Source organism: Elephas maximus, chromosome X (genome assembly GCF_024166365.1).
Source record: "Elephas maximus indicus isolate mEleMax1 chromosome X, mEleMax1 primary haplotype, whole genome shotgun sequence".
NCBI classification, from domain to species: domain Eukaryota; kingdom Metazoa; phylum Chordata; class Mammalia; order Proboscidea; family Elephantidae; genus Elephas; species Elephas maximus.
In genome coordinates this window covers 51492631-51507959 of record NC_064846.1, presented here as the reverse complement: position 1 = coordinate 51507959, position 15329 = coordinate 51492631, and the positions used below count along the sequence as shown (strand labels likewise).

Genomic DNA, 15329 nt, shown 5'->3' with positions numbered 1-15329 from the left:
TTTTCTAGCTTCTGAACAGTAAGTAATGCTTTTGCAATAAGGAAAAATTCACTGCAGTAGTATTTTTCAAGAGGCTCCAACTCTTATTAAATTACTGTTGCATTCAGTCTTAGGAGCCAATCATTGCTTCCACATGTAGCAGCAGACTGAACCACTGTGAGCAGGTCTGCAATATTCCAGGGCAGCTGTTTTTGCTTCTTAGCTGTGAGAATACATACCCATAAACCTATTGCCGTGGAGTCGATTCCAACTCATAGTAACCCTCTAGGACAGAGAAGAACTGCCCCATAGAGTTTCCAAGGAGCACCTGGTGGATTCAAACTGCAGATCTCTTGGTTAGCAGACATAGCTCTTAACCACTACCCAGCAGTGTTTCAGTGATAATTATTCTGAGATTCAAATTCATTTAATTTTATTTTTTTGAACTGTAATTCATTTAATTGTATTTTTTTTTTTTTGCAGTAAGGAAGAATGCATTGCAGTAGTAATTCTCCTTAGATGAAAAATCCTTTGGCTTTATTTCTTTAGGCTGTTTAAGTACAGCTTTTGCAGTAAGGGAGAATACATTCTACCATGTTTTGAAAAGTTTCACAAAAAATAATAAAAAGGCTAAGAAGGAGGTTAGAGTAAAATGTATGTACAGTGATTGCCAGGTGTCTTCATGTTTTACCTCATATTTTGCAAATTTTCCAGAAGTAAAATTTTAAAAATGTTAAGAAACAGCTTTATCATTAACTCATATGGGTAGGATTTACTACATCCAGCATCTGCAAGGACACATGTGATCTCGGATAATGGGTATCAAAATCTACAAATCATAACAAAAATTTTTATTTGGTTCTTTAATCAGCATTCCTTCCTTGCATTAGTGAAATCACACGGTATTAACCAAAAAATCAAAGGAGAAAAGAATTGGGTCACCAAAGGGCTAAAGGAGCGCAATGTTCAAAGTCACATGCATGTATATTAACCTATGCCCTGTGAGTAAGGAACCCACCAGACGGCAACAGGTTTGGTTTTTGGTTTTGAATTTAGTTTCCATTGCTGGGCCGAATTCCCAAACTCTTGAGATATGACTACCTGCACCATACTTTCAGACACTTCCCCTTTTCCACTGCCATCTAGGCTGTCTCCTTTCTAGGAGAGACAAGAGCATTCCTCCCTTTCCCTCCTGCTGTTCTTTGGGAACCAAGGCGACCGCCGCCTTCCCTTACCTCTCCCCTGCTCCCCCTCCCTCAGGCAGCAATCAGGCGGGGAAATAGTCTGGGGATCTGCTACTTAACCCGCTCAGGATGACTGCCTAGTAACAGCGCTTCAGGGAAGCAGGCGGGGGAGCAATGGGCAGGGCGGGAGCGCTGGCGCACGCGCATAACGTCTTTGTAGTTCTATAAGTAGGCACCTTTCCAGTCAACAGGCGCCAGAGCGCGCATTTTCTTTTACCTCAGCTTGAGGACGAAGCAAACTAGCTTTTGGAAGTGGAGAGGCTACAGAATTTCTCCCCAATGTCTGGTAAATCAGGCCAGCCTGAGGCTGGCCCCTCACATGCTGGACAAGACCAGCGGAGACGTGAGAGAGATCGGGCTGGGGTCTCGGGAGGGGTGATCCGAAGGGCCGGTGCCCAAGGGCCCAGGTCCTGGATACAAAAGGTTTTTGAGCAAATTATTGACACACCTCGCCAGTGGGTCAGCCTCTCGGAGGTGGTGCCTGTCGCTGTGCTGGCCGTCCAAAGGTACTTGTTAGAGGATGAGCCACGCGACATGCTGCCCAAGCTTCCTCTTTACTGCTATGATGTGACGATCTCAGACGGGGTGTACCAGGAGAAGTGCTACCTGGATCCCCGCCTAAACTCTCTCGTATATAAAAATATTCTTAAAGTTGGCAAAGAAGTGAGAATTACCAGAGTCTCGTGTGTTTACAACGAGAAAAGGATAGGCCAAGGGACCCTATGCATAAATAAAGTCCACTGTGGGGAGACCTTGAAAGCTATCTCTTTAGAAACTCCCTTCAGAAATCGCGCTCATGAGCAGAAACCAGAGAGGCCCTTAAGGGGCGGGAAGAGTCACTACATGGCGCTCTGGAATAACGAAGATCCATATGGTGATATCTGGTTAACCAGCAAGCGAGCTAAGGAATACAATTTAAGCAGTAAGTAATTGGAGGGATCAACAGAGGGTAAAAAAATTATTATTATTCTGAAGCTTGTGTTAACGGGAAAGGAAATAAAGGCACTTTTGTATTCCTAGTAACACACCAGGAATGATAATAGGCAAATTTTTATGAATGACAGAGAGACGACGCTCTCTTAATGAAATTTGCACAATCTGTCTTGCTTTCATTATAAAGTGGCCATTCAGGAAGTGTCTGAATGCATCTTAAATTTAATCTGGCAAATGTACTGATGTTGAAGTCAGTATTCCTCATGTGTTCGATATACGTTTGACTACAGTGAAATTAATCTTAGTTTCTAGTTGTGGAGGTAGTACAGTCTACCGGTTGAAGAGTGTATAGATTCCAACCGAGCAAAAAAATTTGGCAGCGTTTGCAACGTGTGTTTTAACCTTCATTCAAAAAGGATGTTTTGTGAGTTATTAATAATTTACAGTAACAGCAATGCCACATTTATGTCTTTGCATTTAACGGTTAGGTAAATATCACTGTTTGAATGTGGGATTTTGTGAGAAGGCTTGGAATTCTCATTTTAATGTTTCTTATTACCACGGTCAGTGCTGATCTGAGTTCAATTTTTCTGTGTATGTAGTAGGAAGTTAACCTGAAAATGCCAGTTTGTCATCAGCAAGTAGTCCAAAACATTTTTTTTCAATAAGAGATGGAATTAAGGGGAATGATAGTACTGTAGGCATGTACATCTAGGCAATGGGGAAAAAATTAAAATGCAAAAAAAAAAATAGTGGAAGAAAGATGATCATCTACATTTACTGTTTTTCAGTCGTTTCTTTAAGTTGTAGTCACAACGTTATATCATAGATAATCTTACTATCATGTGTAACAGCAGCAAACTTGAAAGTGAAAAGATAATTGGGTCAAAATATACGCAATTATAGTTATATCGAGTTATGAGAAAAAAAGATGATTGAAATAACTACATTTTAAAAGCAAGATGGTCATTTCGGGTATAAAATAATGGAAGTGATTTTATCTCACCCATGGAACAAGGCAGTAGTGCATTAATATATTCTTCCGTTCCTTTTTATTTTTAGAATTGTATATTGTTGTTGGTGGCTGTGGAGTAGCCCTAACTCTTGGTGACCCCATGTGTCACAGAGTGGAACTGCTCCACAGGGTTTTCTTGTCTGTAATCTTTATGGAAGCCATCCTGCTAGGCCTTTCTTGAGAGGAGCCACTGGGTGGGTTCAAACAGCCAACCTTTAGGTTAACAGCCAATCGCAAACTTCTTTCGCCACCCAGGCTCCTGAGAATTGAATATAAAAAATGAAAACTTGGACCCTAGAAGAAGAATTAAGAGGATATTAATTTGTAAAAGTATATTTTGGTTTTGTTCTGACTATGAAAGTAATATCTATTCATTTATTGAAAACCTATTTTTATTACAAAAGGTAATATGTCCATGTGCTACAAAAATCCAAACCACATTTTTAAAAGTATATTGTGTAAAAAGTGTAAGACCCAAGTATAAAAAGTAACATGTTAATGGTGAAATACAGTATGTGGGTATATTGGTGTTCACTGTAAAATTTTTTCAGGTTTGCTGTATGTTTTAAATTTTTAATGATAAGATGTTGGGGTGGAGTGAAAGATCCTTTTCACTCCACCCCAATGCCTCCAACTTTCCTCTCAAAACTGGAAACTCATCAGTTTTGTGTGTATCTTTGGGAAAAAAAGTAATGATATGGCATTGGGAAATTCGCTATTTCCATTTAATATACCTCAGGCATCTTTCATGTACATCTGCACATACCATATTCCATAGTGTGGATGTACCGTAATTTATGTAATCATTCCGTCGTGAATGGGTAATTTGCAATTTTAGGCAATTGTTAGTTTTTCACTATTAGATACAGTGCTTGAACATCATTAGGATGTACATATATTTTTGTTCATTATGTTCAAGTGTTTCTGTTGAATACATGGATTCCTAGAAGTGAAATTGCCTGGTTAAAGGATATTTGAATTTTTTTTTAATTTAATGGGTCCTGACAAATGACATTCTATAAAGATTGTACTAATTTACAATCCCACCAGCATATATATGAGAGTACCCATTTTTCTCTATTCTTACTAAGTCTGAATGTCATCAGCCTTTTTAATTTATGCTCATCTCAAGAGTAAGAATGGCATTTTATTTCTTCTGCAAATCTCTGGTTACTGGTGAGGGTGAGCATCCTTTAATATGTTTACTGGCCACTTGCATATATTTCTCTGAATTGCTTGCTTATATCTTTGACTATTTGGAATTTGTATCATTTAGTTTTTCTTTTGCTAATGTGTATTAAATTCGTATTTGCTATGTACTGCAAATTATTTTCTCATGTTCTGTCTCTTTCCTCTTAACTTTGTTTATGGTGCTTTTTGTGCTTCTGAGATTTAATTTTTGTGTAGTCAAATCTGTAAGCCTTATGGTTTCTAGTTTGGAGGTCTTGCTTAGGAATGCCAACTTTAACCAAAGATTATGAGAAAATGTTCATATATTTTCTTCTAATATTTCAATTGTTTATATTTAACTCTTTAATTGACTTGGTCATTATTTTGTGTGGGTTGCAGTAAGAAATCTAACTTTAGCTTTTTCATGTGGTTTTGTGTCCAACCCATCACCAAGACTAATAGATTTGAAATCGGTACATTTCTCTTCATCTCTACTGCTACCACCCATGATTAGTCTGAGCATATTCTAAAGGAAATCAGTTACCTTAGATCAAATATTAGGACTTGTGATCCTATGTTTGTAATGTATTAGGAGAATCTGGAAGGAAAATTATATAAGGCATATTAGTAATACTGAAAATAATATTTTTTTGGTATAGCACTAATTATAAAATACCATTTAAATGCCTATTAAGGAGATATTACAGTAAAACCTGTGAAATCCAGAACCTGTGTAAAGTGGAAACCTAACAGAGAAGGAAAACTCAAATATTTTCCACTAATAGAAAGGAATAGAAAAATGGTAAGACTGCACCCTGTCAAAGGTGAAAAACATGCGAGACCCGAAAAAACAAGGCAGTTTCATTGAGTTCTGGATCTCAAAGGTCTCACTGTACAAGCATGATTTTAATGCTACAATGTTAACTGGATAATACTTTCGTAAATAGAAATGAAAGATGCCTTAGCGAAATAAATATTGAAACTAATGCAAATTCAGGTCTTAAAAGTTGGGACTATAGGCTATTGGAGAGCAAAAAGTGGAGAGAATTGTAGGTGCAATCCCTCTTAACTCAAGGGAGAATAAAATTCAAAGTTTAAGTTAATCCTGTAAAGATGGTGAAAAACTATTGAGCAGCTTTTGTGCTCGCCAGCAGGCTTGAAGATTAAAACATTTCAAAGTAAATGATGTGGTATATTAGAAGATAAATGCTATGTAGAAAAATAAAGTGGGACAGAGGATAAGTGAAGGGGTCAGTTTTCAATAGGGTGGTTAGGGATAACATCACTGAGAAAGTGACCTCTGAGCAGAACTTGAAGGAGGGGAAAGAGTACTTCACTCAGGTATCCAGGGGGAAGACATTCCACACAGAGGGAACAGCAAGTGCACAGGCCCTGATTTAAGAGCATGTCTACTGTGTTTGGTAGAGATGGAACTTAAATGTATGAAACCAATGTGAGAACAATAAAGAAATACGTCCCACCAAATTTCCTTGTTTTTAAACTGTGCTTTAGATGAAGGTTTACAGAGCAAATTAGTTTCTCATTAAACAGTTAGTATACGTGTATTACATTGGTTAACAACCCCATGACATGTCAACACTCTCCCTTCTCAACCTTGGGTTCCCTATTACCAGTTTTCCTGTCCCCTCCTGCCTTCTCATCCTTGCCTATGGGCTGGTGTGTCCCTTTAGTCTTGTTTTGTTTTATGGGCCTGTTTAGTCTTTGGCTGAAGGGTGAACCTCAGGAGTGACTTCAGTACTGAGTTTAAAGGGTGTCCAGGGGCCATACTCTTGGGGTTTCTCTAGTCTCTGTCAGAACAGTAAGTCTGGCCTTTTTTTTTTTTTTTGAGTTTGAATTTTGTTCTACATTTTTCTCCAGCTCTGTCTGGAACCCTCTATGGTGATCCCTGTCAGAGGAGTGAGTAGGGGTAGCCAGGCACCATCTAGTTATGCTAAACTCAGTCTGGTGGAGGCTGTGGTAGTTGTGGCCCATTAATTATTAATTAATTATTGGGCTAATCTTTCCATTGTGGTTTGGTTTTCCTCATTCTCCCTTGCTCCAGTTGGGGTGAGACCAGTGGAGTATCTTATATGGCTGTTCATAAGCTTTTAAGACCCCGGACACTACTTACCAAAGTAGGATGTAGAATATTTTCTTTATAAATTATGTTATGCCAGTTGAGCTAGATGTCCCCTGAGACCATGGTCCCCAGCCCTCAGACCAGTAATTTGGTCACTCATGGAGCTTGGATATGTCTATGAAGCTTCCATGACCTTGCCCTGGTCAAGTTGTGCTGACTTCCCCAGTATTGTGTACTGTCTGACCCTTCACCAAAGCTAACACTTATCTATTGTCTAGTTGTGTTTTTCCTTCCTCACCCTCCCCTCCCTCATAACCATCAAAGATTGTTTCTCTCTGAGTGTAAACCTTTTTGTGAGTTTTTATAATAGTGGTCTCATGCAGTATTTGTCCTTTTGTGATTGACTTATTTCACTCAGGACAATACCCTCCAGATTCATCCACGCCGTGAGATGTTTTGCAGATTCATCATTGTTCTTTATTGTTGCACAGTATTGCATTGTGTGTATGTACCATAGTTTGTTTATCCATTCATCTGTTGATGGGCGCTTAGGTTGTTTCCATCTTCTTGTTATTGTGAATAATGCTGCATTGAACATGGGTACGTATATGTCTATTCATGTGACGGCTGTTATATCTCTAGGATATATTCCTAGGAGTGGGATTGCTGGATCATATGGTATTTCTATTTCTAGCTTTTTAAGGAAGCACCATATCATTTTCCAAAATGGTTGTACCATTTTATATTCCCACCAGCAGTGCGTTTGAGTTCTAGTCTCCTTGCAGCCTCTCCAACATTTGTTACTTTCTGTTTTTTTGATTAGTGTAAGTAATGACAGTGTGAGATGGTATCTCATTGTAGTTTTGATTTGCATTTCTCTAATGGCTAGTGATTGTGAACATTTCCTCATGTGCCTGTGTCTGTTAGCTGCCTGAATGTCTTCTTTGGTAAAGTGTCTGTTCATATCCATTGCCCATTTTTTAATTGGATTATTTGACTTTTTGTAGTAGAGGTGTTGGATTTTCCTACAGATTTTAGAGCTTAGAACTTTCTCGTATTTCTCATAGCTAAAATTTTTTCCCTAGTCTGCAGGTTCTCTTTTTACTCTTTTGGTGAAGTCTTTTGATGAGCATAAGTGTTTAATTTTTGGAAGATCCTAATCTACCTTATCTTCTGGTGTTGTATATTGTTAATTATGGCTTGTATCCTGTCTATGCCGTGTAGTAGGGCCTATAGCACTGACCCTATTTTTTCTTCTATGACCTTAATAGTTTTTCATTTTATATTTAGGTCTTTGATCCAGTTGGAACTAGTTTTTGTGTATGGTGTGAAGTATGGGTACTGTTTCATTTCTTTGCAGATGGGCATCCAGTTTTGCCAGCACCACTTGTTAATAAAGACTGTCTTTTTCCCCTTTAATGGACTTTGGGCCTTTGTCAAAGATCAGGTGACCTTAGGTGAATGGACTTAACAACTGGGTTCTAGATTTTGTTCCATTGATCAACGTGTTAGTCATTGTACCAGCACCAGGCTGTTTTGACTACCCTAGCTGTATAGTAGGTTCTCACGTCAGGTAGTGTGGGTCCTCCTACTTTGTTCTTCTTCAGTAGTGCTTTACTTATCTGAGGACTCTATCCTTTCCATATAAAGTTAATGATTAGTTTTTCCATCTCGTTAAAGAATGCTGTTGGTATTTGGATTGGGATTGCATTGTATTTGTAGATTGCTTTAGGTAGAATTGACATTTTCTCAATGTTGAGTCTGCCTATCCATAAGCATGGTGTGTTTTTCCATTTATGTAGGTCTCTTTTGATTTCTTGCAGTAGTGTTTTGTAGTTTTATTTGTATAGGTCTTTTACGTCCCTGGTTAGGTTTATTCCTAAGTATTTTTTTTTTTTAGGGGCTATTATAAATGGTATTGCTTTCCTGATTTCCCTTTTGTAGTTCTCTTTACTGATGTAGGAATCCAGCTGATTTTTGTATGTTTATCTTGTATCCTGCTAATCTGCTGAATCTTTCTGTTCCAGTAGTTTTCCTGTGGAGTCTTTTGGTTTCTTCACGATAGAATCATATCATCTGCAAATAGGGATAGTTTTACTTCTTCTTTACCAATTTGAATATGCTCTTGTTTCTTTTTCCTGCCTTATTGCTCTTGCTCGGGCTTTCAGCAAAATGTTAAATAGCAGTGGTGATAAAGGGCATCCTTGTTCTGGTTCTCAGGGGAAATGTTTTCAGTCTCTGTTAAAAATTATGTTGGCTGTTGGTTTTGTATAGATGCCCTTTATTATGTTGAGGAATTTTCCTTCTGTACCTGTTGTACTGAGATTTTTTTTTTTTAAATCAGGAATGGGCCCTGGTCTTTATCAAATGCCTTTTCTGCATCGGTTAAGATGATCATGTGATTATTTCGTTTTATCGATGTGCTGGATTATGTTCATATATTTTCTAATGTTGAACCACCCTTGCAAACCTGGTGTGAATCCCACTTGGTTAGGGTGTTTTTTTTTTTTTTATATGATGCTGAATTCTATCGGCTAAAATTTTGTTGAGAGTTTTTGCATCTATATTCATGAGAGATATTGGTCTGTAGTTTTCTTGTGGTGTCTCTGCCTGGTTTTGGTATCAGGGTTATGCTGGCTTCATAAAATGAATTTGGAAATAGCCCTTCCTTTTCTATGTTCTGAAATAGTTTGACTAATGTTTGGTAGAATTCTCCAGTGAAGCCATCTGGGCCAGGACTTTTTTTTTTTTTAATTACCTTTTCAATCTCTTCTCTTGTTAATGGGTCTGTTCAGATTTTCAACCTCAGTTTCTGTTAGTTTAGATAGGTAGTATGTTTCTAAAAATGTATCCATTTCCGGTAGGTTTTCAAATTTGTTGGAGTAGTTTTTCGTAGTACTCTGTTATGATCCTTTTTATTTCAGGTGGGTCTGTTGTAATGTCCCCCATTTCATTTCTTATTTGGGTTATTTGAGTCCTCTCCTGTTTTTCTTTTGTCAGTTTGGCCAATGGTTTGTCAATTTTGTTGCTCCTTTCAGAGAACCAACTTTTGGTTTTTGTTGATTCCTTCTATTGTTTTTCTAGTCTCTATTTCAATCTTTTTTTTTTTTATTTCATTTATTTCTGCTCTGATCTTTATATTTTCTTTCTTCTGGTGGCTGTGGGCTTCTTTTGCTGTTCTCTTTCTCTTTGTTCGAGTTGTATAGCTAATGTTCTGACTTTTTCCCTTTCTTCTTTTTTGATGTGTGCATCTGTTGTTGTAAATTGACCTCTGAGCACTGCCTGTGCTGTGTCCCAAAAGTTTTGGTATGGTATGTTTTCATTCTCATTTGATTCTAGGAATTTTTGATTCCATCTTTGATTTTTTCTATTACCTGGTGATTTTTAAGCAGGGTGTTGTTCAGTTTCCATGTATTTGATTTTTTTTCCCTTGCTCTTTCTGTTATTAATTTCTACTTTTATGGTGTTGTCATCAGAGAAGATGCTTTGTATAATCTCAGTGTTTTGGATTTTGTTGAGGGTTGCTTTGTGGCCTAAGATGTGATCTATTCTGGAGAACGTTCCATGTGCATTGGAAAAGAATGTGTACATTGCCGCTGTTGGGTGGAGTGTTCTGTATGTGTCTATGAGGTCAAGTTGGTTAACTGCAGGTTTAGGTATTCTGTATCTTTGTTGAGTTTCTTTATAGATGTTCTGTCTTTATGGAGAGTGGTGTGTTGAAGTCTCCTACTATTCTCGTGGAACTGTCACTTTCTCTTTTTAGTGCCATTAGAGTTTGTTTTATGTATTTTGGAGCCCTGTCATTGGTTGCATAGATATTTATTATGGTTATGTCCTCATGATGGATTATCCCTTTAATCATTATATAATCTTCTTCCTTGTCTTTTATGGTGGATTTTGATTTAAAGTGTATTTTATCTGAGATTAGTGTTGTCACTCCTGATCTTTTTTGGTAGCTGTTTGCTTGACATATTTGTTCCCATCCTTTGATTTTTAATATACTTGTGTCTTTGTTTCTAAGGTATGTATCTTGTAGACAGCATATTGATGGGTCCTGATTTTTTTAAATCCATTCTGTTATTCTCTTTCTTTGTAGGTGCATGTAAGCCATTTACATTCAGTGTGATTATTGATAGGTGTGAGTTTATTGCTGTAGTTTTGTAGTGCTTTTTTTGTGGTGCTGCCTTCTTTGTTCCTCTTACACTTCTGTGCTGAATTTTTTTTGTTTGTGGAGTTTTTTTCTTTTGTTTTTGTACATTTTGTGTTTACTGAGACTTTATGTTTTTCTTTATTTTGATGAATTGTTGTTGTTGTTAGGTGCCGTCGAGTCGGTTCCGACTCATAGCGACCCTATCCACAACAGAATGAAACACTGCCCAGTCCTGCGCCATCCTTACAATTGTTGTTATGCTTGAGCCCATTGTTGCAGCCACTGTGTCAGTCCACCTCGTTGAGGGTCTTCCTCTTTTCCGCTGACCGTGCACTTTGCCAAGCATGATGTCCTTCTCCAGAGACTGATCCCTCCTGACAACATGTCCAAAGTATGTAAGACGCAGTTTTGCCATCCTTGCTTCTAAGGAGCATTCTGGTTGTACTTCTTCTAAGACAGATTTATTCATTCTTCTGGCAGTCGCCAACACAATTCAAAGGCATCAATTCTTCTTCGGTCTTCCTTATTCATTGTCCAGCTTTCACATGCATATGATGCGATTCAAAATACCATGGCTTGGGTCAGGCACACCTTAGTCTTCAAGGTGACAGCTTTGCTCATCAACACTTTATAACGAGGTCCTTTGCGGCAGATTTACCTGATGCAATGCGTCTTTTGATTTCTTGACTGCTGCTCCCATGGCTGTTGATTGTGGATCCAAGTAAAATGAAATCCTTGATTTTGATGAATAGGGTTTGTTAACTTTCTTTTTGGTTACCTTGAAATTTACCCCTGATTTCCTAAGTTTAAACCAGTTTTTTATTACTTGATATCTCCATGACTTCCTGTCCATTTGAAAGTTCTATACCCACATCATTTATTCCCTCTTTTATCGTTTTGACGTTGTTGTCATTTACAGATTGACTTCTCTGGTTCCCTGTTGTAAATCTTTTAGTTTTATTTTATCCTTGAGAGTTCATTCCCTGGATTGGTATCTGGCTGATGCTGTCCTGTGTCCTAGATTCAGGTTGTTGTCTGATCTTGGTTCTCTAACTGAAGGACTCCCTGTAATAATTCTTGTAAGTTTGGTTTGGTTGTTACATATTCCCTTAATTTCTGTTTATCTGGAAATGTCCTAATTTCACCATCATATGTGAGCAAGAGTTTTGCAGGATATATTATTCTTGGTTGGTGTTTTTTTTTCTTTCAAGGTTTTTACATACGTCATCCCATTGCCTTTTTGCCTGCATGGTTTCTGCCAAGTAATCAGAGCTTAGTCTTATTGTTTCCCCTTTGTGTGTGACTTTTCATTTTTCTTGAGCTGCTCTCAGGATTCTTTGTCTTTGGTTTTGAGTTTGATTATGATATATCATGTTGATTTTCTTTTGGAGTCTATCCTGTACGGGGTTTGTTGAGCTTCTTGGATGGCCAGCTTTTCATATTTCATGATATTAGGGAAATTTTCTGTCAGCAAATCTTCAGTGGCCCTGTCTGTGTTTTCCATTTTCTCCCCCTGCTCTGGAACTCCGATCACAAAGAGATTTTTACTTTTGATTATATTCCACGTTGTTCTCGGGGTTTCTTCACTCTTTTCTCTGATTTTTCCTCAAAGTGGTATCCAAGGATTTGTCTTCAATTTTGCCGATCCTATCTTTCATTGTTTCCAATTTACTTCTAAAACCTTCTGTTGCAGTATTTCTGAAATCTTGTTGTCTTTTGGATTTCTAATTGCTGTTTTTGTATGATTTCTAGTTGTTTAATTTGAAATTTTGTTCATATATTATTTTTCTGAATTCTTCTATTGCTTTGTCTTTGTTTTCCCTGATTTTGTCTGTATTTTCCATGATTTTGTGTATTTTTTTCCTGCATTTTCCTTCATCTTGCTCCTAATCTCTTGGAGAGCCGTGAATATTAGAGTTCTGAATTCCCAGTCAGGTAGTTCCAGTGCCTTTTACTCTATTGGAAGGTCATCCGGTGTTTTATTTTGGTTGCTTTCTGGAGCCATCCTGTCCTGTTTTTTTTTTTAATATATTTTGATGTTGTCTGCCTTCTCCAGGACATTAAGGAGTTATTTTCTTCATTTATTGATTGTAAATTTGTTTGATTTGTTCTGTTCTGCTTTTTTGTTGTATTTGGTTATTTCTAGGCAGGCAGGCTGGGCAGGTTTTGTTGCTTGCTCGTCTGTGGCCATGATATTTCTCACCACTTTGTCTAGGTGGGCAGAGCTGGTCACTCAACTGTGGTGCAGCAGGGCAGGTCCTCTGGGGAGGGGGAGGAGCAGCGATGGCTCATTTGCAGAACAAACTGGGGCCAATGGGCCATTGCCAGGGGGCAGTGAAGGGCGGCGTCCAGGGGTCTACACCAGTGCTGTCAGGGGCACAGCGCTGGGTGTGCAGTGCAGATTGGAAGGAGGGAAGGGAGAGGGTGTGATGTTTGAAGCTAAATGGGTGAGAGAAAGAAGAGAAACAGAAGTAAAAGAAATGAAGGGAAAAAAGAGAAAGTAAGTAAGTAAAATGGCAGCTCACAGGATTTGGCAAGTGGAGGCAGGGCTGTCTAGAGAGCAGTGCGACCCAGCCTGGTGAGAATGGGTGTGGGTGGCGCATGGGGCTAGGTAGGTGGGAAAAAGGAAAGGAAAGAGAGAGAAGAAACAAACCAAAAAAAAAAAGTGACAATAACAAAAAATAAATATGTTGCTGGGGGAGCTGGCCATTGACCGCAGGGCAGAACTGGGGTGGTGGCGAGCTGATGTCTCTCTTGCTGGGCAGTGTGGCAAGGCCTGTCAAGAAGTGTCAGAGGTAGCGCAGGGCCTAGGTGGGTGGGAGAAGGAAAAGGAAAAAGGGGAAATGAAAGATAAAGAAAAAAAATGGTGCTGAGGGAGCCCACCTGTGGGGGCAGCGCAGACCCAGGGAGGCTATGTGCCAGAGGCTCTCTAGCCAAGTGGTACAGCACAACCCGTCAAGAAGGGGTGGTGCAGTACATGGGGCTAGGTGGGTGGGAGAAAGGAAAGGAAGGGAGGGAGAGAGAGAAGAAACAACAACAAAAGATGGCACTGAGGGAGCCATTCAGTGATGGCAGCACAGACCCGGGAAGGCAGTGTGCCAGTGACTCTAGCTGAGTGTTGCAGCATAGCCCTTCAGGAAGGGGCAGGGGCGGCATACAGGGCTAGATGGGCAGGAGAAAGGAAAGGAAGGAAGGCAAAGAGAAGAAACAGAAAAGAACAAAGCAAACAAACAAAAAATATAGCTCTGAGGTAACTGGTTGGTGGGGGCAGCACAGAATAGAGAAGCCATATGCTAGTGCCTCTTTAGCCTAGTGATGTGGTAAGGCGCTTTGAGAAGGAGTTGGGGCTAGGTGTGTGGGCAACAGGAAAGGAAGGAAGGGAGAGAGAGAAGAAACAAAAAACAAACAAGCAAAACAGAACAAACAAACAAATATGGCACTGAGGGAGCCAGCCAGTGGGGCAGCATGGACTCAGGGCAGCTGCATGCCATGTTGACTCTACCTCCTAACTCCACAAAATTTCTTAAAGGAGGTAAGTTTAGATCCAAGTGCTCCAGGAAGTAATTCCACAGCTTGGCAAAATGGAGAACATTCTAGATGGAACAATGTGTGCAAAAATCTAGAGACGTGTATTATTAAGTTTTATATGGAGGAAGTATATAGATTGACTTTGCTGGCAAGAAATAGCTACTTTGGGCCTGTCAGTGGCCATTTAAGATACTCCACTGGTCTTGCCCCTTAAGGACAAGGGAGAATAAAGGAAACTAAAGACACAAGGAAAAGATCAGTCCAAAGGACTAATTGACCACAACTACCACACCTTGTACCAGACTGAGTCTAGTACAACTAGATAGTGCCCAGCTACCACCACTGACTGCTCTGATAGGGATCACAATACAGAATCCTGGACAGAGCTGGAGAAAAATGTAGGACAAAATTCTAACTCACAAAAAAAGACCAGACTTACTGGCCTGACAGAGACTGAAGAAACCCCGAGAGTATGGCCCCCAGACACCCTTTTAGCTCAGTAATGAAGTCACTCCTGAGGTTCACTCTTCAGCCAAAGATTAAAAAAACAAAAACCCATTGCCGTTGAGACAATTTTGACTCATGCAAACCTATAGGACAGAGTAGAACTGCCCCATACGGTTTCTAAGGAGCACCTGGTGGATTCGAACTGCCAGCCTTTTGATTAGCAGCCATAGCTCTTAACCACTACCCCACCAGGGTTTCCAGCCAAAGGTTAGACAGGCTCATAAAATAAAACGAGGCTAAAGGGACACACTAGCCCCAGGGCAAGGGCTAGAAGGCAGGAGGAGCCAGGAAAGCTGGTAATAGGGAACTCAAGGTCGAGAAGGGAGAGTGTTGACGTGTTGTGAGATTGTTAACCAATGTCATAAAACAATATGTGTACTAACTGTTTAAAGAGAAGCTAGTTTGTTCTGTAAACCTTCATCTAAAAAAAAAAAAAGAAAAAAAGGATCTGCTTTGGGTATAATTTGGTTATTGTAATTTTTAACCATTAAAATAAACCTTTGAAGTTACCGTGATGTGTTAAATAGGATGTTTTTCTTTTTTTTTTTATATTCTAGCTATCAAAATAATTTCTCTTTCTCACCTTGAAATGACCTGGTCTACCAGAAAGAATTTTCCTGCATTGCTTGTAAGAATCTTATATAAATCGAAACTGCGATACTATGGGAAACCTGATAAAAAGATAACTGAGCCATACCAGGTACAATGATATTATATGTTAAA

The 15329-nt window shown here is 39.1% G+C and overlaps 1 protein-coding gene across 4 annotated transcripts in view; it reads left to right on the top strand.

Moving 5' to 3' along the window:
• Window positions 1-1425: 1425 nt before the first annotated feature.
• The window catches only part of RADX (RPA1 related single stranded DNA binding protein, X-linked), a 59929-nt gene continuing 46025 nt past the window's right edge, over window positions 1426-15329 (top strand). For all 4 annotated transcript variants that reach the window (XM_049873155.1, XM_049873154.1, XM_049873157.1 and 1 more), the window contains exons 1-2: window positions 1426-2145; window positions 15164-15306. In XM_049873155.1, coding sequence (XP_049729112.1) covers window positions 1503-2145; window positions 15164-15306 — 786 coding nt within the window. In that variant the 5' untranslated portion in view covers window positions 1426-1502. The remainder of the gene's footprint in view (window positions 2146-15163; window positions 15307-15329) is intronic.